This window comes from Cucurbita pepo, chromosome LG08 (assembly GCF_002806865.2).
Source record: "Cucurbita pepo subsp. pepo cultivar mu-cu-16 chromosome LG08, ASM280686v2, whole genome shotgun sequence".
NCBI lineage: Eukaryota > Viridiplantae > Streptophyta > Magnoliopsida > Cucurbitales > Cucurbitaceae > Cucurbita > Cucurbita pepo.
The window spans coordinates 9644066-9667151 of record NC_036645.1 but is presented as its reverse complement, the minus strand read 5'-3'; the positions used below and the strand labels follow the sequence as shown (position 1 = coordinate 9667151).

Sequence of the window (23086 nt, the reverse complement as noted above, 5' to 3'; positions counted from 1 at the left end):
TAATGGGTATTCGAACAAACAAAATATATTATAACACACGTGCAGTACAATCCATTGTGTAGTTCTGTTTGTCCTAACAGGTATGCTGCTGTCAAATTTCAAAGCGCAGCCACCAGATTAACTAACAAATACTTGATTTGTAAAATAGAGTTGAAATCCGAGGAGTTCATACATCCAAGAGTATCAAATTAAATTCCTCAGTCAAGCAAATCTGACACTGCTGTCTTCCTGAATGCATCGATTTGGGCTAATTTTCCTGCCAAAGCTTTGTTTGGAAACACATTATCGGCCTTCATTCTCTCTTTCATGCCGTAGGCTGGAGCCTTGGCATTAATGTATGCCTGTATTAGAGCTTGAAACTGGCTGAATCTAGCCACGTAACCTGATAGTCTCATCCTATGAAACATTTTCTCTGCATTGTGGACGTCACCCCTCCTTGCATACTGATCCAGGATAATCATGTAAGATGTAAACAATGGCTTCATCTGGTTTTTCTGGACCGCCTTCTGCAAGAAAGAATCTGCCTTTTCTACCTCCCCAGCTTCCACATACAGTTTCACAACTGCATTCCATGTTAATGGACCGATTCGGCAACCGCTGTCTGCCATCTGCTTGACTAGATCCTTGCCCTTCGTCAGCATCTTATTGTCTGCATAAACCTTCAACAAGGTAGAGTATTGTTTCGAGGAAAGATTCTTCCACGTTTTTGAAACTCTATCAAAAATTTCCTCTGCTTCTTGGACGTTTTTCAGCTTTCCCCATGCAACAATGGCAGCCATGCATTCTTCAATGCGAGGATTAGCCTCGCAGATCTTCCAGACCCTCCTCACTTCATCTTCCATTTGTAGTTCTCCATAAAGGGGAAGTAAAAGTCTGCAAGGCCATCGAGATTCTTTGGAGCTCACATCTTCCATCTCCTTCAAGATGGCCTTGGCTTTGTCTTTAAGCCCACCTGAAGCATAGTGCTTCGCTAATATGGAAAGTGTATTTACATCAAGTTCGATTCCTTCAGCCTTCATTGTATCAACAACTTGTTCCATACCCACCATGTCATTTGAAAGGCCTTTAGCATCTATTAGGATCTTGTAAGTAAACAGAGAAGGCTTGACATTTTCTTTCTCCATCAACAACAGAACGTCGGCTATTTTCCTCTTGTCAAGTCTCTTGTAAAGAAGAAGCAACTGGTTGCAAGCAAAGGCTGTGATTGGAAATTCAAGGTCCTTCATTTTGTTAAATACTTCCTCTGCTTTTTTTACATTGTTGGCGACCACACAGTTAGCCAAAAGAGTTCGGTATATCACCTCCCCCTGGAATGATTTTGGGATTTTAGCGATGTAACCTTCTGCCCTATGGAGACCGTGTACCTTTGCAATCAAGTCAAGGCGAGAAGCATAGTCTCTGTCAACGAACTCAAGTTGTCCACTTGCTTCCAACCACTCTGAAAACTGTGAAACCCGTATAGCAATGCAAGTAATGAGTTGAAGAAATGATGAATAACAATGTTGAACAAATAGGCAAAATATTTTTAAAATACGGTAGCTACAAAATTCTTTGCCAATAAAATGGCTGAAACTCGCATAACCATTTTCTTACCAATAATGGCTTTTATAAGACTAACAATAATAAATGCAAAATTCATATATACTAATAAATCAAGCAGTTACATGCAGCTCAACCTAATATCAAACCATCTGAAAATTCTATACGCGGTTCTGGCACCATTTATTGAATGCCATAAGCCAGCTTAACAAATTTTTCTATACAAGCATTTGATAGTGGTACTTCTTGAAATCATTTTGTGTTTGTTAGGCCACATTACAACTGATTATGGTATTTCTTAGAGATTTATCAATATTACCATCCTGAAATCATTGTGTCCGCTAGTCACATATACTTTATAGAGTTCTGCAAATCCCAAGAGTGCCGAGATTGACTATAAACCTAAAACCATAGGAATGAATTCCATTGCTTGAAAAAGTAAAATCAAGTCAATTTACCTGCAAAGCCTTCCCAAACATTCGACGTCTGCGAAGATTGAGCATAGCCAGAGAGACGTCAGCACGGCTTAATTCTTTTCCTTCACTGACCCACTTGTCAAGTGCACTGGGAACAGATAAACCCGGAGCACTCCAAATAGCCTTGAACAGCTCTGAAGGAGCCCTTTTCGCAGATATCTTTTCACCAAGCTCAGTTTCAACCTCAGGTAAATCCAGTTCATTTTGAGTCCCATCATCAACAGTATCATCATCAAGTTCTGATTCGGAGGTCAATTCCCCTTCATTTTCATCAGCTGCTTTATTATGTTCAAGTGCATTAGTGCTTGGAAGTGTTTCAAGTTCAGAAAACCCATCTTCCAAGTCATCTTCCTCTCCACTGTTCTCAGCACCAGCTTGTGAAGATAGACCATGGCTACTAAGAGAAAGCCCAGAGGACCGCCATGTTGCAAGGTTATTTCTCTCAAAAGAAATGCATCTATCAGATATAGCAGGGAGGATAGCCGAAGCAACTACATTTCCTTCCCAAGAATATGGCGCCTGTAGTTTGGCAAAGACGTACGAAGTTGTAATTCTATATCCTTGATTCCTAGAAAGAGAAGACAAAAAATTGAGAGAGGGATATGAAAAATTGGAGGTATCGTACCCTCCGCACCGGTTAGCGCAGTATACACGGACATATATTATACATACAGAAATACATACATACATACAAAAACAGTCCTTTGAATGATTAATAATGGATGATTTCGGGAAACTGCCATCTCAAAAACTTGTTATTCCTTACAGAGAAAAAAGGAAATCCCCCCTTGATAATAGGCCGAGAAGTATAAAGATAGATTGAGAAGCAAGCAAGAATCTTAGTTGCAGAAATAGTGAATGAAAGCGAAAGGCATTGAAAGAATGAGAGTGTAAATAAGCGGAGAGTGTTGGGATTAAGGAATAAAGAAGGTAAGGTAAATAAGGGGAGAGGTGCAGTTAGAAGAAGAGAAGCATACCTGAGAGGAGTAGAAGCTCGACGAAGAGCCCACATGATGAGATGAGATGAGATGAGATGAGATGAGATGATAATAGGGGAGTGAAGAGGTTGTTAGTAGCAGAGGTTGTTAGTAGCAGAGGTGTAAGAGTGGAGAGGAGAGGGAGGGAGGATCCAAATAGCCGCGGCAGAGTCGTTGGTGTTAAACCCTAAAAACCCTTATACTCCCGTTTTTTATATCAGGCGGTGGACTCGGACCAAGCTTTGTTTGAAGCATATAAGGATTAATTTTATTCTCAAAATATTACATACATACTTTTAAAAAACTATAAATTAATAAATAAATTAGTAAGCCATTATATATAATCATTCAAACTTGTAGGCTACGCGTTATAGTTGGGACTAATAAAATCAAATTTAAATTATTTTTAGATACAGGAAAATCAAATTATTATAGTTAATTGAAATTATGATTAGAAAAGGAGAAAAACACTTCTTTTGACAATAATGTTTTCTCCCCAAATAAGGTGTGCACTAAATATTTTTGAGGTTTATAAATATGGTTTCTCCAAATACAAGGAGATTGAGGAACACATTTTTGGAGAAATACCCGTTCCTCCTCCTCCTCCTCCTCCTCCTCCTCATTTTTCACTTCAAAATGAACCAACTTTTATCCTCCTCCTCTACTCTACTCTTAGTCTACTCTTAGTTTGAGCTTCAACTTTTAGTTCACAACATTGTCAGAAATGCAGGACTGAACGGAGATTCATGGGATCGCTTATACCTAACTCCTGCTTAGGTACTCTATGCTACACTTGATGCCTTCTTCTCGTTTCAGATTGGAAGCCATCTCATGGGTTCATCGATGGATTATTATATAATGGTTTAGGGTTGCACCGAATTTTTTGTATATATGATATGCGAATCTTAGAATCTAGTGGTATATTATGTTCAAAATAGTACGTTCAGCTGGTATCTTAGAATCTTAGAATCTAGCAAACAAACGACCTAGTGGTCTATTATGTTCAGCTGAATTCTGTTCAAAGTAAAGGGAGGTTAGGTAGCGGCGCAGTCCTCCCAACTCCCATATCGAGAGCTGAAGCATCCTCCGCCAGCACGTTGAGCATAATCACATACCACAGCGCGAGCACATTCATCCCATGCCTTTGCACAGTCTTCTAGAGACAAGTAGACAGGAGCGGTGCGGAGGAATGCACTTAGCAGTGACGTCGCTTTGCTCCACATGTCTCTAAATTCTTCATCCTCAGTTCTAAAAGCATGTACAATAAACTAGTGCATTTCAACTATCTGTTAAAAAAGGACATTTATTTATAACAATTCATACCCGCAGTCTGTGTTCAATTTGCTTAGGAATACAGGGTAATCTTCTGGATAATCCAGGGGCACAAGCAGCTTCACTGAAAGCACTGGCAACTAATGGAAACAAATTTTCATAAATATTTTGGTCAAGTTTTGCATCTAGTTTACAAGTTGGAGAAAGAAGGAACAGAAAAATAGCTAGAAACCTCACCTTTAGTGTGTTGTTTTCAGAATGGAACACTGAATTTTTACCTTCGGTTGCAGCTCTATATGAACATCGAAGAACGGTACCCGCATTGGCCAATCGCCTATTCACAATCTCGTCCGTATCTAACTCTAAGACCGTTTCAATGAAATGTCTGTTTATGTTTCTCATTTCTTCCAATAGGGCATTATCAGACTGCACAATTTTCAGCATAATTCTATAAGACAAAAGGAAAATAAAAAGTGGGCAGAAATAATAGTTTCAAAGAGATAGACAGAGATTATGCATACCAGTTTCTTGAGCTTCTTGCTTATTGATGTAACTGTTGGTTCAGACCCAACAATATCACTGCAGGGCGATGGCATGTCATTTAAGGTTGTTGCATTCATTTTTCGCTTCATATTCTTTGAGGAACCGCCCCCATCTTGCAAGCTTAAATGTGTTTCCTTTTCGCAAAACCACGGTTCTGTTATTCTGTCTTCCATATTCGTAACTGAACTTATTTCTAGTATAGCTGCTCTTAATGCTTCATTTGATATTGACTCAACCTGCAAAATTTTGTTCTCTCCCAGAATCAACTAATAGGAAGAGCCTAAGAAACAAAAAGGAATGATCTTATGCTAATATCTAGTAGATCAGGCAAATGCAACATAAACTCTTCTCAAACGCAAACTTACTGCTTTAAGCAAGCGATTATGAGGCTGAGTTGTTGTTGACAATTGTCCATTGTTTCCAAAACGAGTAGTTTCTGCAAGCCGACAGGTCATTGTGTTATAGCTTCTTCTCTCATGAGATGGGACTTAGATTTCTGATTTGGAATTAAGTAACTTGAGAGAACTATAACCTTGAGAGAATTGAGAGATTGGGCTCCAAAGGGAGGAAACATTTGAAGAAATTTTTCCAAGCCCATCTGTTGAAGGAGAGGTGGGAGAAGCTCTTCCATACAAAGAATTGCAAGCAATTTTGGGAAGTGCTCGCTCTGCAATCTGAGAAAGCCGTGAAGCCTCATGAGTTTGAGGAGAGAATTTCGAGTTGAAGTGATTCTCCAAATACATTCCTGATCTACGAATTGCCTGGATATTTTCTGTTGACTTCTGATTCTGCTTTATCCACGAGGACTTAAATTCTTGCTCGATTTTTTCTGAATGTTGCCTATTCCGCGGAGTATATTTCTGAATCCAGTCTGCTTCTGACCTCAAGGAACCTATTTCTCGTGGCGCTCTAGGAGAAGAACTATCAGAACTATCAGTTTGCTGAGCTGGGTTTATATGAGATTGACAAAGGCTTGGCTGCCCATGTAGGGCCTGCTGCTTACTGGCGATGTTTATACTGCCATTCTCATGAACTTTCAGAGTTTCTTCAATTGTTTGCACACATCGATAAAAGCTCTCTTTGGTGTAAGATATGATTCTGTCCTCGGGCAATTTCAAAAAGTTGATAATTTTTTGCAGTATATTCTTATCGTGCTCGTACTTCTGCATCTTCTCTGTTTGCCCTACCTACAAGAAGTAAGATCCATGAAGGGATATGGACAGAATACATAAACGGTAAGGCATAAAAGTGGTTTAAAATAAGAATGAGATGAGTCTGATGAAGATCAAGCAAATATGGATGTTCCATAAAATATTTATTTGAAATCAATTTACTACCTGCAGACACTGTTCAGATGCCCTCACATATGCCTTTTTCAAAAGAGGCAAGTGTGTCCTGAGGCGTTGCACCTGAAATAAATAAATATATAAATAAAAAGCGGCTTAGCACTGAATTTAAATTATAAAAAGTTCACGTCCTGACATCCATGATGCTTCCATGAATTCATTACTAAAAATGTAAAAGAAAACTCCCAACATCCATAGTAGATGATGTTGGAGACAACCGTGGATCAGACTTAATGATTAAAAAAATACTTTTCAATATCAATATTTTATCGATAAAACCGTGAAATTGAAATCTTGATGTCCATATGGATGCCGATATTTTAATCATTTTTAGATAAATAATAGAAAACAATATTAAGAAATCAATTAACGAAACAATGCCAGATTAATGATTGTATTTATACATCAATATAATAACAAATTCACACCAATGCTAGAATACAATTACCTCAGACAATGCCAGATCATGCCAATCTTCTGCATTTGGATTTCCATTTGGAACTGCACGATAAAATGAAAGACAACAGAAAATCTTAGGACGGGTTTGAAAACCCATTTTGTTTTTGGTTTTTCTGTTTTTAAAGATTGTGCTGGTTCGAAAACTACTTTTTTAGCTTTCAAAACTTAGATTGATTTTTGAATACATGCAAAAAGTAGAAAACAAATTAAGAGACTTCATAAGTGGTACTGGTACTGGTAGTAGCATTTATGGGAAGGCGTTGGGTATCCAAATATTCTATAGAGCAGTTGATTAAATCTGATGTCTCTAAAAATACAAGTCACCTAAGTTGAGGAGAACGTCCTTCGAAGGAAAGAACATTTAAAAATATGCAATATATGAAATTATAACTTGTAATCTGTCTTCCTCTCATTATAGGAGGTTAGTAACTAAGATTTCATTATTATAATGATTTTGTTTCTAGTTTTCCATTTTAAAAGTGAAACATTTAATTTTATGTACGCTAACGGTTTATTTGCTTTCAAATCCACTTTCCTCAAACACAGTTATCAAATTCTGGCTAGCCTTTTTGTCAAAAGGAGTAGTTTCAAAAACTCTATATTTTGTTTTCCAAATGTGGTCAAGATTTCAAAAGCACTTTTGAAAAGTGAAACTGAAAAAAGAAAATGCATATTGTTAGGTAAATGGTGTTGATTTCACAAGCTTTAACTCTTACATACAAAAAGCTCAAAAATTGCGATTAAATACGATGCAAACATTTTCTTTATAAATATCATGCATTCAATAGGTAAATGGAAGAAAAGAAACAGATTGTTAAAACAAAATCCTTCTTCATTCTCCATCTATATTTGGCTTTAAATCGTAGTGTTGATTTCAAATAGAATTTTTCTTCAGAACCTTAAACTTACCTGCAGAAGCTCCGACCGACTGGTGTTGCTTATGCTGCTCAATCGCAGAATAGTGTTGATGTAAGAATGTTGAGCCAATAAAATCTTCATCAATCACTTCCTGTTATGTAAGGCTTGACTTTCGTAGCAATATGTATAATATAGATATACAACCAAATACCTAGTTACAAATGCTCAACTGAGATTTGATTATAGACAGAATCAAATACCTCTTTTACTTGGGCACTCAAATTCTCATTTGGCTGCAAGTTCACAACTTTTGGATGTTGTGTGAACATTTCTGGGGGCATATGATTTCCAAAAGCTCGACTCTGGAAACCCTGTGGTCGACATGGTGCAGTTAGTGTATTCTGTGGTCTAACACAGCTTTGATTATGCATAACATATTGTTGATGCGTCTGTCTGACTTTCAGTTTTTGTCCATGTAGTCGTTCGTGTGGCTGTGACAGTGACTGCGGAATATGTTGTTCCTGAGAGGCATAAGCAATAAGAAGAAAAGAAGATTACATATGTTGCAAATTGGAACAAAGTAAAAACTTAGAAGATTAGTATGGTGCAAGTGCATCCCAAAAGTCAGAAAGGGAAAAAGAACAGTTCTCACATCAGAAAACATGGGAAGTTTACTAATATACCTTAGAATTTGCATTTTTAAACAACTTCTTCTCATGTTCCATCGCAAGATTAGTAATTTGTTTTAGGCATCAGGACGGCAAGCAGACCACTGTTCCTTCAACTTTGCGTATCTACAACGTACGTCACGCTGTTGTCATTAAAATCCAAGGCAGTAAATAGAAACTTAAACAATGCGTTAGAATTCTCAAGTCAATGATAGAATCAGAAAAACTCTTCTTCCATCAACCATTTCGAAAGATTTAGTAGCAATCAGCTAATGACAAATCTATCTTTTCAAACGAAGAAATCAAGCTCAACCAGCAGCAATCAAATTCAACACTACAGATTAATACATTACAAGAATCCAATAGAATTCGAAATGGCAAAGAGAAACTCAAACAAGGCCACGAAATTCCAAGTCAACAATCGAACCAGGAAAATGAGGCTTCTTCAAAGAGTAGTTACAGAAAAATTAGTTCTGGTCAGCAAATAATAAATGCGGCTTCTTAAACAAAGTAATCGATATCAATCAGCACATTATTCCAAGAAGCCAACACAAATTTCCAGTCACTCTCCTAATTCAATCTCCAAAACTCCAAACAAACGATAAATAAAACAAAATGGAATTTAGAAAGGAGGAAAAAACAGAATAGTTGAATGATCAGTTAGGTTTGGAGAGATTACAAAGACTTGACAAATTTCTGTCCAGTTTCGTTCTTGATTTTCAGTCTCCAATCCATCGCAGCTGCCAGGGTAGCCTTCTTCTCCATTATGCAAAACACCTACAAAAGAAAAAAAAAAAAGAAAAAAAAAAAACAAATTAGAACCTCGAACACCAAACCGAGTACTTCCGAGCGAGTTCCGGCAATGAATCAAACAAACACGCAACTAAAAGAGAGAGATAGGAAAAGAAAGAGAAGAAAGGCGCTAAAATGAAGGAGAAAATACCAGAGAGTTTGAAACACACACCGGAAGTAGATACTCGTACACTTTTTTTTGTTGGTCGAAGCAGCGTTAGAGGGAAGTTCACATGAATCTGTGTGTGATTTGTGAGAGGGAAAGTTGAAAAGGAAGGAGGAGAAATGGAGTGAGGCAAACAAAGGAAGGGGCGCGCTTGTTTTGGGATGGTTGGGTGATACGTTACATGCTTTTTAGTTTTTATAGGAAAGGCGGGAGATGTGGGGCCCGCACCCTCCCTCTCTCTCTCTTTAATTCTTCCTTACTTTTTGCAGTCCGCGATTCCCCTTGTTGATCTTCTGCTTCCCTCCCTGTCCCCTTTTTTCAAATTATATTATTTTAATTTATTTCTATTTAATTCTTAAATTTAAAAAATAAATAATCTTTTTGAGAAATAGTTCCTTAATTAACAACATAGAAATGGTGATAAAAATTTAAAAATTATTAATTTAAACTAATTAAATAGACTATTTCTCTCATCTCTAAAAAATTGGAAAAAGGCTTGAGAAAAAATAAGAATGAGTTTTTATTCTTATATTGATAAATAATGTATTTTAAATTTTGTTTCCTAAATCCCTTTTTATAAATATCTAATTAAACTCCAAATCCTAATTTGAGAACAGATTGATTATAAAAGTTGAAATAATTTAAATTTTGTTTCTTTATTGGTCCTCGTAGATCTATTTAGTCTCTATTTGTAAAATAAACGTTCTTGAACCTATTTAAATTAAAATAGAGTTAAATCACAAGTACTTTTCGAGGAGGAAAGTGAAGTTTGAAACCCATAAAACTGAAATTCTAATCACAAGTAATTTGTAATTCTGGTATTCAACAAATAATACAACATTTGTATATTATGAACAAATTGTGTGTATGGTAGGTAGAAGAGGTGGGGCACCACTTAATAAATTCTCTCTACCGTACATACTGGATGTAAAAATACAACAATTACCGTAATGTTATCCTTGCTCCCCCTGGCTACTGCTTCTGTTGCAAGCCGCTTTGAACACATTGCCGCTTCTTTCACTGTGTCCCTGATGATACCCACCACCTCAGAGTTGCTCAGGGCATCCCATAGTCCATCACTCCCCATAACCTGAGAGATATGCACCACACCATCATCATCATGCTTTCGTGATGGACACAAAATGGATCAAAATTACCAATTCTTTGAAATGAAACATAACTTGAAAACTAATCTTACCAGGTAATCATCCTGTGAAGTCAGAACAGTTTCTGTTATCTCAGGTTCTGCACTCACAGCCGGCTTCAGATCATCGTCGCCAATTGAACGAGTCACCTGTTCAACCTCAAAACACTCGGTTCAAAACATTATTTAATGACAAAACAACTAGTACAAATATCGTTTTCAGTATGCAGATATAACACCACCATATGAAAAGAGAGACCTGAAGACCAGCCGGACCAACCCTCCATGTATCAACTTGCCACTTGACCTGCCCTCCAGCCCTGATGACACGCTCTCGCTCCTCGACACAACTAGCGACATGATCCTGATACAAAATGTTGATTACCTCTCTGATATGTTAATATAATAAAAGATTTTAGAAAAGCAAAAAGCATACACAAAACCCACCTTACTTAAAACGACGGGATAACCAGCCCGACACAATATTGTCCTGCAATCACCAGCATTGGCAATAAAAAGCCTGTCTCTAACAATTAGAGCAACAGCAGAAGTGCAACCAGGATGCCAGTCTTTCTGTTTAACTTTCTTGGATTTGCGAAAAAAATCGAGTTCTTTTCTAAACTCAACATCTGTTTTCACAAATGCTTCCTTTAATGCATCCACAGGACTGCACACACAAGATTCCATCTTAGTAGATGAAAAGAAAAAATGCCGGATGATAAAAATTGGAGAGTATTAGAAGAAAGAATGAGAACCTTCTTGTGGAACATGACGTTTGCAAGAATCCAGGAATAGCTTGAGCTGAAAACTCAGCAGCTGCTGCACCTGCATGCTTTAAAGCTATAACATTAGGCATTTGACGCACTTGTAATGCATTGAAGTGACTAAAGCAACAGCGTATTGTCGGAGGAACAGTAGTTAAAAAGAAATTACAATTACAAACCTCTATGACCATCAAAGATTCCAAAAGCATGGATGTCTTCTTTGTTACACATGTTAGGCAAGAGGAAATGAGAGTCCTCCATGGTCTCCCTCCTCCCACAAGTGGAAAAGGATCCCCAAGAAAGTATTGGGCGGTATGCCAAATGATCAGATGAGGAATCAAGCCAAACATTCACAGCACACCCATCTGCATTAGAAGCCTTTCTAGAAAACTGTTCACCCTGATTTGACCAATTAATATCTTCTTGATATGCATAATCATTTTCACTAGCATCACTAACAACACTACCACACAAATTGGGATGCATAGGGGTGACAGATTCTAAACCCTTTCTGTCCTCCCAAATTGACTCTAGGTCCACAACTATATCAGAAAAAGATGGTCTATTTTCTGGATTTTCATCCCAGCACCTGCGTATAAGTGACAACAACCTTGATGGTGCGCCAGACTCATCATTAGGAAGAGCAGGACGCAAGCCATCTGAAACAATAGCTGCGGTAAGCAGCTGCTCCGTATAATTCATTTCCAGTACAGTGTGGGCCTGCCCAATGAAAATGCACACCATTCATTTAGCCATCAAGTACTATAAAAAGGGTAAGATGAACCGCATCTGCTGATGCATCAATGCTAAATATGAAGTAATGCCCGTCAATCCAAGCTATTTTCCTTTTCTTTTTCTTTTTCTCGATAAGGCTAAAATATATATTTTAATCCACCACTGTTGGGATTAGTTTTTCAATTTAGTTTCTATTGCTTAAAATGTTTTAATTTAGTCCCTTGAACTTTTACTTCTTTCAGTTACACCATTTCCATTCATAGATATTAAATGTGGTTGATCATAATCTTGCGTGATATGGTACATGAAAATTTCCAATTTCTTGGAAAATTTTGAAATTTTCCTCTATTAGGAGGTTTCAATTTTTTTCTAAACTTTTGTCAACTCACCAAGTATCATGCCACAAACTTGCCGCTAGCAACATTTGATGACTACTTACAGAAAAGGTATAATTATAAAGGTTAAGAGATTAAATCGAAACTTGCTACTCAAATTGTTTCTAAATTTCTGACTTTCGCATCGGACAAGGGTTTAGTATACAATAGCTCAGGTACACACCACAGAAAGAAAATCAAAAGGATTTTAGTAACTAGGGAGTTTAGTATACAACAGTACGTTTGTACAGATATATGTTGTTGAACGTTCCATGTTCATAGGCAGTCTCCTTAACCAATAGCTAACCTCATCAGTTAGAAATCACTACAAATTCCAATGGAGTGGTTTTTAATCAATATCTAATGTCATTGGTAAAAGAATTAACTAATTCAACATATCTGACCTGTGCTTCAGTTCGAAGATCAGTATATGGAACAACACCAGTCAAAAGCTCACTGCAGTAGGAGGAAAGTCAAGGATTCAAGATTTATGTGGAAAAACAGAAAGATGCTTCAGAAAAAAAATGAGAAGACAGAGGTCAACCAACTTTATAAGAACCCCAAAGTTTGATGGTTTATGTCCCATTTTAATCCCTGAAGTTTCATAATTCTTTCATTTAGGTCCTTCAACTTTCAAAACATTTATTTTAGAGATTCGAGTATGTCTATTAACATGCAACTACATAGGAGCCAAATCGGCTGCTTGAGGTGGGTATTGTTGAGTGGATATTAGGTAGCAAAATAGTAGCAAATTATTTCCTTCCTTAATATCTCAGGTGCCATGCAAGTATTAAGAAGTCGTACTTCATCAAGATGCCAAAACTGTAGACATCTGATAGGTCTGTATGTATTTCCTTCCTCAATATCTCAGGTGCCATATAAATGAGTGTCCCAACCATGCTTTTCTTATAGAAACCACCTGTTGGCTTCCCAGATGACTTCCAGTTTTCTGCGGAGATTCCTTTCAGATGTTTCTGGTGTACTGCTAAACCAAAATCAGCCAAGTATGGACGTAAATCTTTGCCAAGCTGCATCAGAACGCCACTAAAGCTTAGTGCCACTGCCAAGTACACCCAATCAAAGGCCGTGCCACTTGGAAATTATCACATCGTTAGGGCAAGTAAATGACCAAATTAACGAAGTAATTGTGGAAGAAACTTACAAGAACGTTTGCTGGTTTCACATCCCTATGCACAATCCCCAAGTTATGCAAATATTGCAAAGCCTTTGCTGGAAGAGCAAAATTGGAAGTAGAATAATGAAACTAAATTTGCATGTTTCATTAAGCCTAAAAAAGAACACAAGCCTAATTGTACAAGTTTTATTGTTGATTTTGTACAAGACAATAAAGAAAAAAGAACATGTTATCAAAACTGATACGGGAAAAACATTACCTAACTCTAGAGTGATCATGAGCACCTGATTGATACTCGGATTCCATTCTTCAGCATGCAATTTCTCCGCAAGATTCGGAAACTCATAGAATTCGAAGAAAAACAAGTAGTTCGGTGGCCTCGCATTGACTGCGATCAGTTTGACTATGCCTGGATGATCTAATTCGCTTCATGGAAACAAAAATTGACAATTATAAAAAGTTAAAAAAAAAAACGCACCCATTATCATCAATNACAAGGATCCATTGAATGTAAACAGAGCGAGAGAGAGAAAAAGAGGGACTAACCATAGTATCTGAAGCTCCCTATGAAACTTGTCCAAGTCGTCGGAAGTAGACAAGATGGGCTTCTTTATAGCAACTCTTTTACCATCCAACCTTCCTTCATACACAGTACTCTCCGCCCCTGCGTGACCATTACATGAATCCAATCTGTCAACAAGGCGTTGAGTGAATGAAAAGGATGATGATTCAGAGGTTACCTCGGGCAATTGGGGAGAGGAGCGAAAATGCGGAAGGTGGAAGATGAAGAGGAATGGATTTGCTGGAGCAGCAGCCCCTGATGCACGTATTCGGATCCGCAATTTGCAACCCCATCTCCGTTTTCAGGGGAGAAATTTTGAGGAAAGCCTCATTTTATAGCATTATTCATCCCTTCGTCAAACCTTTTGATGTGTTTATTTCAAGTATTTATTTATTCATTCAAAAATATTTTTAATTGTTTTTTTTTTTTCTAAGTTGACCTAAATTTGGACATAATTATCAGAGATTTTGTTAAATGAGGAAGACTATTACACTCACATTTCCCCCTCGTATTTATAATATTCTAATGATTTTCAGATATTTGGAATACTTTCTAAGCATTTTCTAGAGACAGAAATTAATATATAAATATTTTAAATATCTTACCTTTGTTTTCTGTTCTTATGCTAATAAATAGTGTATTTTTCACAACGGTGAGGGTTTTGTTCTTTGTTATTGGTTCTTCATGCCCACATAGGAAGAAACTCAGCCATGATTATTGTTATTTGTTTTTTGTCCACTTTGAATATAAGCGCTCATGGCTTTGCTTTGGGCTTCCCCAAAAGGCTTCAATGAAGAGAGTATTATTGGTTTATAAACCCATGATCATTCCCTAAATTAGCGGAGGTGGGACTTTCATCATCCAACAGGAATAACAGGCTAATCTTCCCAACGATGGCTCTTTGCCATATGGGGTTGTAGTATGTTTCATGGGTTGGGTTGTTCGCCCATTAAAACGATACATGAGTTGGGTTCAGAATGTCGTGAAAAAGTTCGGTCCATATCTAGTGTGAGCGTTAGAGCATTGAGAGGACATTTTCCTAGTACGAGTGGACCGGAAAGGACGCACTTGTAGTGTACCAGCTATCCTGTCAAAACAATTAATAATAACAATAATAATAGTATTATAGAATGAAAGAGAATGTTATTTAGTGACGTCTTGGAGTCTGCCACTGAAAGACAACCTTAGTGGATTCTACATCGGACGTCAGCGTTTCTTCCATGTTTTTTGTCCCATANAAAAAAAAAAAAAAAAAAAAAAAAAAAAAAAAAAAAAAAAAAAAAGGAAAAAGGAGGGCTCGAATCGGTTCTCTTCCTCTCCTCCTCCATTTTCCCTGTCCATTCCTCAGTTATTCTTCGTTAGCGGCTTGAAGCTTCTTGACCATGACAGGTGCAGGCATACTAATGGCCAAACCCTCGTAGTTCTTTTGAATAATGCCTTCATTTATTACAGGCAATTCACCGCCTTTCACTGCTTCTTCAACACCCTCTCCCACTTCCTTCTCTTTGCCTTCCTTGTACTTCCCCCACAAAACTGAGTACAGCCCCATTACAATCACCACTGCTCCAATTATCCTGAAATCATTAATCTTAAAGATGAAAATTTTGTGTGAAAAAAGTAATTTTTTGAGAGATAAAAAATGAGAATGGATTTACCCTCCAACGTAAATCTTCTCAGCCAAGATGAGAGAGCCCATGAAAGCAACAATCACCATCAACAAAGGGCTAAAAGCTGTAACAAAAACTGGCCCTCTTGTCTTCATAACCAAGCCTTGCACATAATACGCCAACCCAGATGCCACAACGCCCTGCATTCACATTCAAAAACATGAATCACATGAAAAACACCCAAATTTTTACCGTGTAAGAGAGAGAGAGAGATTTTACCGCATATGCGGCGGCGAGAAGGTTCATGTCCCAGCCGATGGCCCAGGCGGAGGGGCGGTGTTCCATAGCGAGGGTGACAACAATGGCCTGAAGGGTTCCCAAAAAGCAAACCATGGTGGTGAGAGAAAGATGGGCGGTGTATTTTCTCAAGGTTATGACTTGGAGAATGAAGAACCCCGCCCAAGCTAGAGTGGCAATGATGAGCAAAATTGAGCCTTTGATGAACTCTCCGTCGTCGTGGTGGTTGAGCGCAGCCGCATCCGCCGTTGGCTGCGAGTTCGGGTGGCGGGCTTGCTCGGTCCAGAAGAAGTTGATGACACTTCCTTTGTAAAATGTCATCAACATGGCTCCCATCACCGTCACTATTGTTCCAAACAACTTGGCTTGGCATCTCACTTTCCTCAAGTCCAGCTTCTCCATCCTGCAAAGGACTGCCATGATGAATGTCATCGAAGGAAGCATGTTGCTTATGGCGCAAGAGTACGTTGGGGATGTCATTTTCAGCCCGACGTAGTAGAAATTCTGATCGATCAGTGGCCTGTTGAGATCGACGTTATGAAATACACAAAAAGATTGGATTAATGGGTGTTTGGAAAAACTATCAAGTTTTGACATACTAACCCAAGAAGAGCGAGAACAAACATCTGAATGAAAATCTTCCACGTAATCTTGGGTCTTACTTTCCTACGAAACAATAAACACGAATAGTATAGTACTACGTGAGTAAGAAATGAGAATTGTTATATAAGTAAGAATGAAACTCGAAGATATGTACCTCTCGAGAACGAGTGCAAAAGGAGCCATGACAGCAGTGGCAAAGGCGTGGCGGTAGACGACGAGGACGTAATGGCTCATACCACGGTTGAGGGAGACGACGGAGATGATGTTCATCCCGGCATAGCCGAATTGGAGGGAGATGACTGCGATGTAAGGCCTTGCATTTTGAAAGAAACGGGCAAGGCATTCTATGAATCCCATTACTGCTATGCTAAAAGAGAAGAAGAGGAAGATGTATGTTAGTGTGTTTCTTAAGAGAAAATGGCCTGCAAGACTCCATATTTATAGGCCACTTCATGGGAGCTTTTTTTTATTTATTTTCTGAAGAATAAATTAAATATTTGCTGATGCAAATATATGAATAGTGGGATATTTAACACATGACATTATTGGTTCATTTATTTATGAAAATCCAATATAAATAAGAATATGCTCATGTAAGCAACCACTCAAACAATCATACTATGCCATCTAGATCCTTTCATTTATCTTAAAACTTGGCCAGATTTATTATATTAAAAAAATTGAGGAAACAAAATGAATAAATATTTTTTTATTTGAACGTTGCGTAACCAAAGATTGGAAGTTCATTTTCTTTCACGTATTAGAACTCAAAAGAAGAAAAGTAATTGAAATTTTTTTCGTTCCAATCCAACTCGACCCTATTCATGAACATGGTTGTGACACGTAGGTAGGACTTAACTTATGAGTGTGGTATCAGGAGGTGCACATAATATATAATACGAATGTAATTGTATATTAAAAAAAGATATGTAGATATCCATAGAAGAAGTGAGGTGGATAACATGCTTTAGATATAAATATATATATATATATATATGGTGGGATCCACTGTTGCTGTGTCGTCACCTTCTTTGTTTTAAGATATATAGATATTGAGTGAGGGCATAGAAAGAGGAAGGAATGGGTGGTGGTGGGATGATTTGGTTTAGGTTTTGAGCCAATTGGTAGAATCTGGAACCCACACCAACACTCAGATTCGTGGAAGTGAACCAGTTTGGAGCCTTTGGCACCACCCTTGCATCGCAGGTGCACACGCACACATCCCAGTGATCATTGCCTAATATGGGTGCGATTCAAAATGGAGATTAGGATGTGTTAGTATAGATAGTGACTTTTAAACGTCTATCAAGTATAATGTCTTCGGGATGAGTCTTATCAATTCATTCATGTACCATTATTTTATTCAGACATTGCAATAACTAAAGATAATTGACGTTTATTATATTGAAACTGACAATAAGAAGAACCATTCTAAGGAAAGAGTAAGTTAATCATTTCTCCTGTAACGGTCCAGGCTCACCATTAGTAAATATTGTCTTCTTTGGACTTTCCCTTTTGAGGTTTTCCTCACCGTTTTTAAAACGCGTCTGTTAGGGAGAAGTTTCCACGTCCTTCCCCAACCGATGTGGGATCTCACACTAACGAAATTGATAAACCTAAAGAGTTTGGGGGATTGTGGTAAGAAAGGATGATAAGGACAACAAAAAGTAGTATGAAATCCTATGAAAAAAATTAGACCTTTAAATGGGTACCTCGGATAAGGGTTTTGAAGTTTGATGATTTAAGATAAGTGTTGGAAAGATTTTGAAGTTTGATCGTTTAGATAAGTGTTGTCAGTTTCCAATACGTTTGGGACATATTATATGTTGTAAGTAATATGTTTGGACAAAGGTTTAAGCAAAATAAAAGGAAAACAAAAACAATGGTGGGAAGAAGCCTAAGGATTTGGTAAGTTTGATATTAAAATCTTGTTGTTAAGACAATATAATGCAAAAGAAATGACTTAATTTACAACAATCCAACAAAAGCAAGTTAATCTAATCAGCATCAGCATCAGGTCCGAATGGTGAGTGGAGCACCCAATGGAATGGAATGGAAAATAATGAGAAGAAATGGAAATCTAATCAGCTCCCAATGGCGATGACGTTGCCTTGTCTTTCCAATTACAACAATCTGCACTCAAAACAACACTAACATATATCTGCTACTACTCATCTTGGTTTTTGCACCCAAAAGTTGTGGATGATGTGCTGACGTGACTCAGCTACTACTCAACTTCCCAAATTCATGCACTTTACATTCAACCCCTTCTGCCTTCTACCTCCATGCGCGCTACTAGCCTGTCCATCCTTTGTTGGTGTATATGTCTGGACCATGTCTCAGTTTTAATGTAGCTGATCATCCTCTTGAATCGAACCATTTAACTGATCACCAACAATTGGCTAAATAGATGACATGTTGGGAGCGAGAGAAGACATGAAAACAGTTGTGTAATGGGAACCCATAAGAGAAGACCATATGTTGAGGCAGCAGTCCATGAGTATGTTTGGAACAATGATTAGAGTTGTTGGCTTTCTTGGACAGAAGGGTCTGTAAGATTCCACTTGAAACAACCATACGTTGGCTTCAACTCAGGGTTTTTGATGTCTGTAATGACATCATTCTCCTCCCGGATCAACTTGCAAGTAAACATGTACACTCCTCCCACGTTACCTAGTTAAGGGGATATGAGGCCTTTCGAAGAAGTCTAAAGTAAAGTCATGAGAGCTTATGTTCAAAGTGAACAATATCATATGATTGTGGAGCATCGTGATTCCTAACATTTTTTTCCTTTGAACACAACCAGAATCGTCGCCATCAGAAGAAAGGTAGGTTAAAAACCAGGTATATGTCTTTTTGGATTCATTATTATTATTCTTTCTTGTATGGGTTAGTTTGTGAAAGTGGAGTTAGGCCTCGCTTTTAATATGAGTGTGGTATCTCCTTTATGGGTTTTCACTGCTTGGCTGTAAAGTAAACCACAAATTGTGATGGATGAACATAACCCAAATGCTGCCAAAGTTTGCTTCATTTCCTTGTACAATATCTCAAAGACATGAATGAAGGTTGAGAAAGATGTCTCAAATTACCATAAATTATTATTCACGAATAGTTTATGGTATAGTTTACACATAAATGATGGTCCTTGATTGATTTAACATAGGATGAAAACAATACTGGCATCCACTATCCTTCCCACCAAGTTAATTCCTTTCCAAAAGAACCAAGAGCTTTTCAAAAGGACCACGTTGATATGCTTAAAAAATGGGCTTACTCGGAGCCACTACTACCACTAAAGTTGATTAAACAAAACTGCCAACTTTTAGCATTTGGGGTAGCGACAAACATAAGCTCCATTTCCAATTTCGCTTTGTTTTTGCTCTCTTATTGTTTGGTTTTTGGATACGAAGGAGAAGAAATCTTGGTAATTTTTTCACCAACCCACGTCTGAGTAGGCGACAAACGATGTCGATTCTTGGCGTCCCACTTGATTTGCTTTTATCCAAAATTGTGTGATGTAATCATTACTTATTCTTCTCTTTCCATGTATCTAGCCAGCCACTATATTCTTTTTACATTGGAATATGCTTTGTATTTTGAGAAAAGATACGAGTCTAGCACCTATCATACATGTTTGATGCTTGAATTAACTACTAGAGTCAGGTTAGCTTTAATTCTGTTTCTCGAGCCATCATAATAGCCTATTTTTAGTATTTTTAACTTAGGGTTTTCATATTTCTCATAAGATCATAATTCAAAGGGTTTTCCTCCAATAGGATTGGAAAATGTTGATACGTAGGCCTCTAAATACGTTGAGGAGTGGACTATCGTCTCTACTCTCTTGCGAGTAGCAACCAGTTACCAGCAAATTGCCAAATTGTTTGTTGTTTAAAATTGGTCATTTGAGGTTAGGAGAGTGACCACGTAGAAGGAGTTGGTAGGGCTTGTTCTTGGATTAACGCCTTAGTTTAGTGATTTTAATGTAAGGCCCAATCATTTTAATTTAAGGCCCATATGTTCAAAGAAACATCATGTATAAATGTAGATAATAATATTGTTTTTTATTACTTGGAAGTAAATTATTGATTCAAATTCCAAATTAAACCAATAGTAATTTAGTGGCATGTACATCATAATTAAAGCTCTAAACTAATACACATAATTAACATGAAGATTAACCACAAAATTATAAATAAAATACGTAAAAAAATAAAAATAAATTCAGAATATTTTTCGGTGAATAATCAACCATCGATCATTTCTTTGGATCGTAGCGCCTCATCCTATCTTTTAAAAAAAAATTGACTCAAAAGGATAAAGAAAAAGGAAGAAAAGCTCTCCCGTACTCCTCCACCGCCTTCGATGGACATCTCTGCAACAGCCTTCCTTTTCCTTACCTTTCTATCCCTCTGCCTTTACCTTCTTCTCTTCGCTTCACCAAAGAAATCCAAATCCAACCAAGGTTTCAAACACTTTCCCTTAGTGGGAACCTTGCCGCTCTTCTTGTTAAACCGACACCGTTTTCTTGACTGGTCGACGGAGGTTCTCAGCAACTGCCAGACCAACACGGCGGTCTTCCGTCGTCCGGGGAAGGTTCACGGCGTAATCACCGCAAACCCACTTGTGGTGGAGCACATACTGAAGACCCAGTTCGAGAATTACCCAAAAGGAAAACGCTTCATTTCGCTTTTGGAGGATTTTCTGGGACGCGGAATTTTCAACTCCGACGGAGAAATTTGGAAAGTTCAGAGGAAGACGGCGAGTTATGAGTTCAACACCAAATCGCTTAGGAATTTCGTTATGGAAAATGTCACGGTTGAGATTCAGACGAGGCTGTTGCCTATTTTGGGAAAGGCTTCTGAAACGGAACGGATTTTGGATCTGCAGGACGTTTTGGAGCGATTTGCGTTTGATAATGTTTGTAAATTGGCTTTTAATTTCGACCCCTGTTGTCTCGGCGGCGATGGCACTTCCGGCGCCGATTTCATGCGCGCTTTTGAGGACGCCGCCACTCTCAGCTCTGGCAGGTTCTTCCCTTCACTTCTCTCCTTAATTAAATGAAACATAAAATAAATCTAATTTCTTTTTTTGGCAAAAGCAGATTTATGTATGCTTTGCCGGGTTTGTACAAAGTGAAGAAATTTTTTAATATGGGATCAGAGAGAACCCTGAAGAAATCCATAGCCAGAGTTCACGAATTTGCAGAGGACATCATACGCTCAAGAATGGAAGAGAAGAAGACAACCCATGTCAAAAACGACCAAGATTTACTCTCCCGGTTTATGGGAAGCCAAGAAAATAACTCCCCTGAATTCCTCCGAGACATAATCATAAGCTTCATCCTCGCCGGCCGAGACACCACCTCCTCTGCTCTAACATGGTTCTTCTGGATCCTATCCTCCCGACCAAACATCACACAAAAAATCCTCAAAGAGCTGGAAACAATCCGCTCAAGAACCGGCAAGAAACTCGGAGCAGAGTACAGCTTGGAGGAGCTCCGAGATATGCACTATCTGCAAGCAGCACTATCGGAGACTCTGCGGCTGTACCCGCCGGTGCCGGTGGACACGAAAGCGTGCCGGAACGAGGACGTATTACCGGACGGGACGTTGGTCGGGAGGGAGTGGTTCGTGACGTACCACACATATGCAATGGGGAGAATGGAGAGGATTTGGGGGGAGAATTGCGGGGAGTTCTTGCCGGAGAGGTGGGTGGAGAATGGGGTGTGTAGGGCGGAGAGCCCGTTTCGGTTCCCGGTGTTTCACGCGGGTCCGAGGATGTGCTTGGGGAAGGAGATGGCTTATATTCAGATGAAGTCCATAGCTGCGGCGGTGATAGAGAGGTTTGAGGTGGGGATGGCGGAGAAGGAGAAGAGTCCAAAGTATTTGTTGTCGCTGACGCTGAGGATGGAGAATGGGTGTCCTGTGGTGCTCAAAAAGAGAGACCCCAGTTTGGCCATTTGAGCTTCACAGTTCATGGACCTGCCTTGTGGGCCCTGTGGCTTTCCTAAAATATAATTTTAAAAAATCAAAATTTTATTGTATACTTTTTAAATTGCCAAATTATTAGACCAAAAAAAATAAATAAATTATATATATTTAGGGCGTGACTGGAGTTATTATTGTCTACATCCTAGAGGAATTTTTTTTTTTTTTTTTTTTTTTTTGGAAAAATTGGTTTTAAATGTTAACACTCATGCATTTCAAAATATCTCTAAACTTTATATTACCCTAAAAATACTTTTAAAATTTTAAAAGTTTCATTAATATATTTAAATTAAAAAAAAAACTCAAATGATGGGATTTAATTTTTATTAGTATAGACTTTTCAAGAGTTTCATTACTACATTTTAATTTGTTATTCAGAAAATATTTTTACAAAAAAATTATTATACATTAACTAAAACTATCTATAATTACTTTAAAAAAGTTTTATAATTACTTTAAAAAAGTTTTTGAGTATTTTTGAAATGCAGTAGATAACAAAAATTAAAATAAAATAATAAATTAAAAAAAATATATATATATATATATAAAGTTTTTAAAAGATTTTAAAGGTGTTTTTGAAGTATTTAAAAAAAGTTAAAATTTGAGGGTGTTTTTGAAACATTTATTTAAAATTCAAGTATATTTTTAAATTTAAGAATATTATTTAATGCATTTTTTTTTAATTTAGCGAAAATATAATATATATTAAACCAGTCAAATTTCAATTAATTTACAAAAAGAAAATAAAAAATAATAATACATAAATAAATAAAGATATATTA

The 23086-nt window shown here is 37.6% G+C and overlaps 4 protein-coding genes across 6 annotated transcripts; 1 reads left to right on the top strand and 3 right to left on the bottom strand.

Moving 5' to 3' along the window:
* Nucleotides 1–7: 7 nt before the first annotated feature.
* On the bottom strand, nucleotides 8–8245 carry LOC111800051 (pentatricopeptide repeat-containing protein At1g80270, mitochondrial-like). 2 transcript variants are annotated; one of them, XM_023683627.1, is made up of 12 exons: nucleotides 8154–8245; nucleotides 7731–7991; nucleotides 7522–7621; nucleotides 6602–6654; nucleotides 6145–6216; nucleotides 5340–5994; nucleotides 5173–5243; nucleotides 4786–5043; nucleotides 4502–4690; nucleotides 4316–4404; nucleotides 1998–2583; nucleotides 8–1445 (listed from the first exon to the last, which is right to left on the bottom strand). In XM_023683627.1, exons 1-12 carry the CDS (start codon nucleotides 8193–8195, stop codon nucleotides 198–200), a joined length of 3624 nt encoding a protein of 1207 aa, XP_023539395.1. In that variant the 5' UTR covers nucleotides 8196–8245; the 3' UTR covers nucleotides 8–197. The 2 variants fall into 2 exon arrangements, with proteins under 2 accessions (XP_023539395.1, XP_023539396.1); XM_023683628.1 differs by lacking the exons at nucleotides 4316–4404; nucleotides 4502–4690; nucleotides 4786–5043; ... (5 more) ...; nucleotides 7731–7991; nucleotides 8154–8245 and adding an exon at nucleotides 2993–3220.
* LOC111800052 (protein kinase and PP2C-like domain-containing protein) lies at nucleotides 8175–14155 on the bottom strand. 2 transcript variants are annotated; one of them, XM_023683629.1, is made up of 14 exons: nucleotides 13989–14155; nucleotides 13795–13912; nucleotides 13508–13674; nucleotides 13276–13343; nucleotides 12918–13141; nucleotides 12518–12569; nucleotides 11184–11724; nucleotides 10996–11065; nucleotides 10688–10907; nucleotides 10500–10604; nucleotides 10295–10390; nucleotides 10043–10186; nucleotides 8818–8915; nucleotides 8175–8264 (listed from the first exon to the last, which is right to left on the bottom strand). In XM_023683629.1, exons 1-14 carry the CDS (start codon nucleotides 14101–14103, stop codon nucleotides 8216–8218), a joined length of 2067 nt encoding a protein of 688 aa, XP_023539397.1. In that variant the 5' UTR covers nucleotides 14104–14155; the 3' UTR covers nucleotides 8175–8215. The 2 variants fall into 2 exon arrangements, with proteins under 2 accessions (XP_023539397.1, XP_023539398.1); XM_023683630.1 differs by having other exon boundaries at nucleotides 8189–8281.
* Nucleotides 14156–15108: 953 nt separating this feature from the next.
* LOC111800050 (WAT1-related protein At5g07050-like) lies at nucleotides 15109–16712 on the bottom strand. Its single transcript, XM_023683626.1, has 5 exons — nucleotides 16472–16712; nucleotides 16318–16380; nucleotides 15697–16234; nucleotides 15466–15617; nucleotides 15109–15384 (listed from the first exon to the last, which is right to left on the bottom strand). The coding sequence occupies exons 1-5, from the start codon at nucleotides 16672–16674 to the stop codon at nucleotides 15159–15161; spliced, it is 1182 nt and encodes a 393-aa protein (XP_023539394.1). The 5' UTR covers nucleotides 16675–16712; the 3' UTR covers nucleotides 15109–15158.
* Nucleotides 16713–20417: 3705 nt separating this feature from the next.
* LOC111799667 (cytochrome P450 94A1-like) lies at nucleotides 20418–22362 on the top strand. The gene is made up of 2 exons (XM_023683099.1): nucleotides 20418–21344; nucleotides 21419–22362. Exons 1-2 carry the CDS (start codon nucleotides 20680–20682, stop codon nucleotides 22278–22280), a joined length of 1527 nt encoding a protein of 508 aa, XP_023538867.1. The 5' UTR covers nucleotides 20418–20679; the 3' UTR covers nucleotides 22281–22362.
* Nucleotides 22363–23086: the final 724 nt, after the last annotated feature.

Excerpts from the sequence above, each read along its gene's own strand:
- LOC111800050 (XM_023683626.1), bottom strand. The coding sequence starts at position 16,674 with ATGGGATTCATAGAATGCCTTGCCCGTTTCTTTCAAAATGCAAGGCCT. Across the intron at positions 16,381-16,471 it reads TTTGCACTCGTTCTCGAGAG|GAAAGTAAGACCCAAGATTA; the intron begins GTACATATCTTC and ends ATTGTTTCGTAG. Across the intron at positions 15,385-15,465 it reads GAGAAGATTTACGTTGGAGG|GATAATTGGAGCAGTGGTGA; the intron begins GTAAATCCATTC and ends TAATGATTTCAG.
- LOC111800051 (XM_023683627.1), bottom strand. The coding sequence starts at position 8,195 with ATGGAACATGAGAAGAAGTTGTTTAAAAATGCAAATTCTAAG. Across the intron at positions 7,992-8,153 it reads TTAAAAATGCAAATTCTAAG|GAACAACATATTCCGCAGTC; the intron begins GTATATTAGTAA and ends TATGCCTCTCAG. Across the intron at positions 7,622-7,730 it reads TGAGTGCCCAAGTAAAAGAG|GAAGTGATTGATGAAGATTT; the intron begins GTATTTGATTCT and ends CTTACATAACAG.
- LOC111800052 (XM_023683629.1), bottom strand. The coding sequence starts at position 14,103 with ATGGGGTTGCAAATTGCGGATCCGAATACGTGCATCAGGGGCTGCTGC. Across the intron at positions 13,675-13,794 it reads AGGGAGCTTCAGATACTATG|CGAATTAGATCATCCAGGCA; the intron begins GTTAGTCCCTCT and ends GTTTCCATGAAG. Across the intron at positions 12,570-12,917 it reads AGTTTTGGCATCTTGATGAA|TGAGCTTTTGACTGGTGTTG; the intron begins GTACGACTTCTT and ends CTCCTACTGCAG.
- LOC111799667 (XM_023683099.1), top strand. The coding sequence starts at position 20,680 with ATGGACATCTCTGCAACAGCCTTCCTTTTCCTTACCTTTCTATCCCTC. Across the intron at positions 21,345-21,418 it reads GCCACTCTCAGCTCTGGCAG|ATTTATGTATGCTTTGCCGG; the intron begins GTTCTTCCCTTC and ends TGGCAAAAGCAG.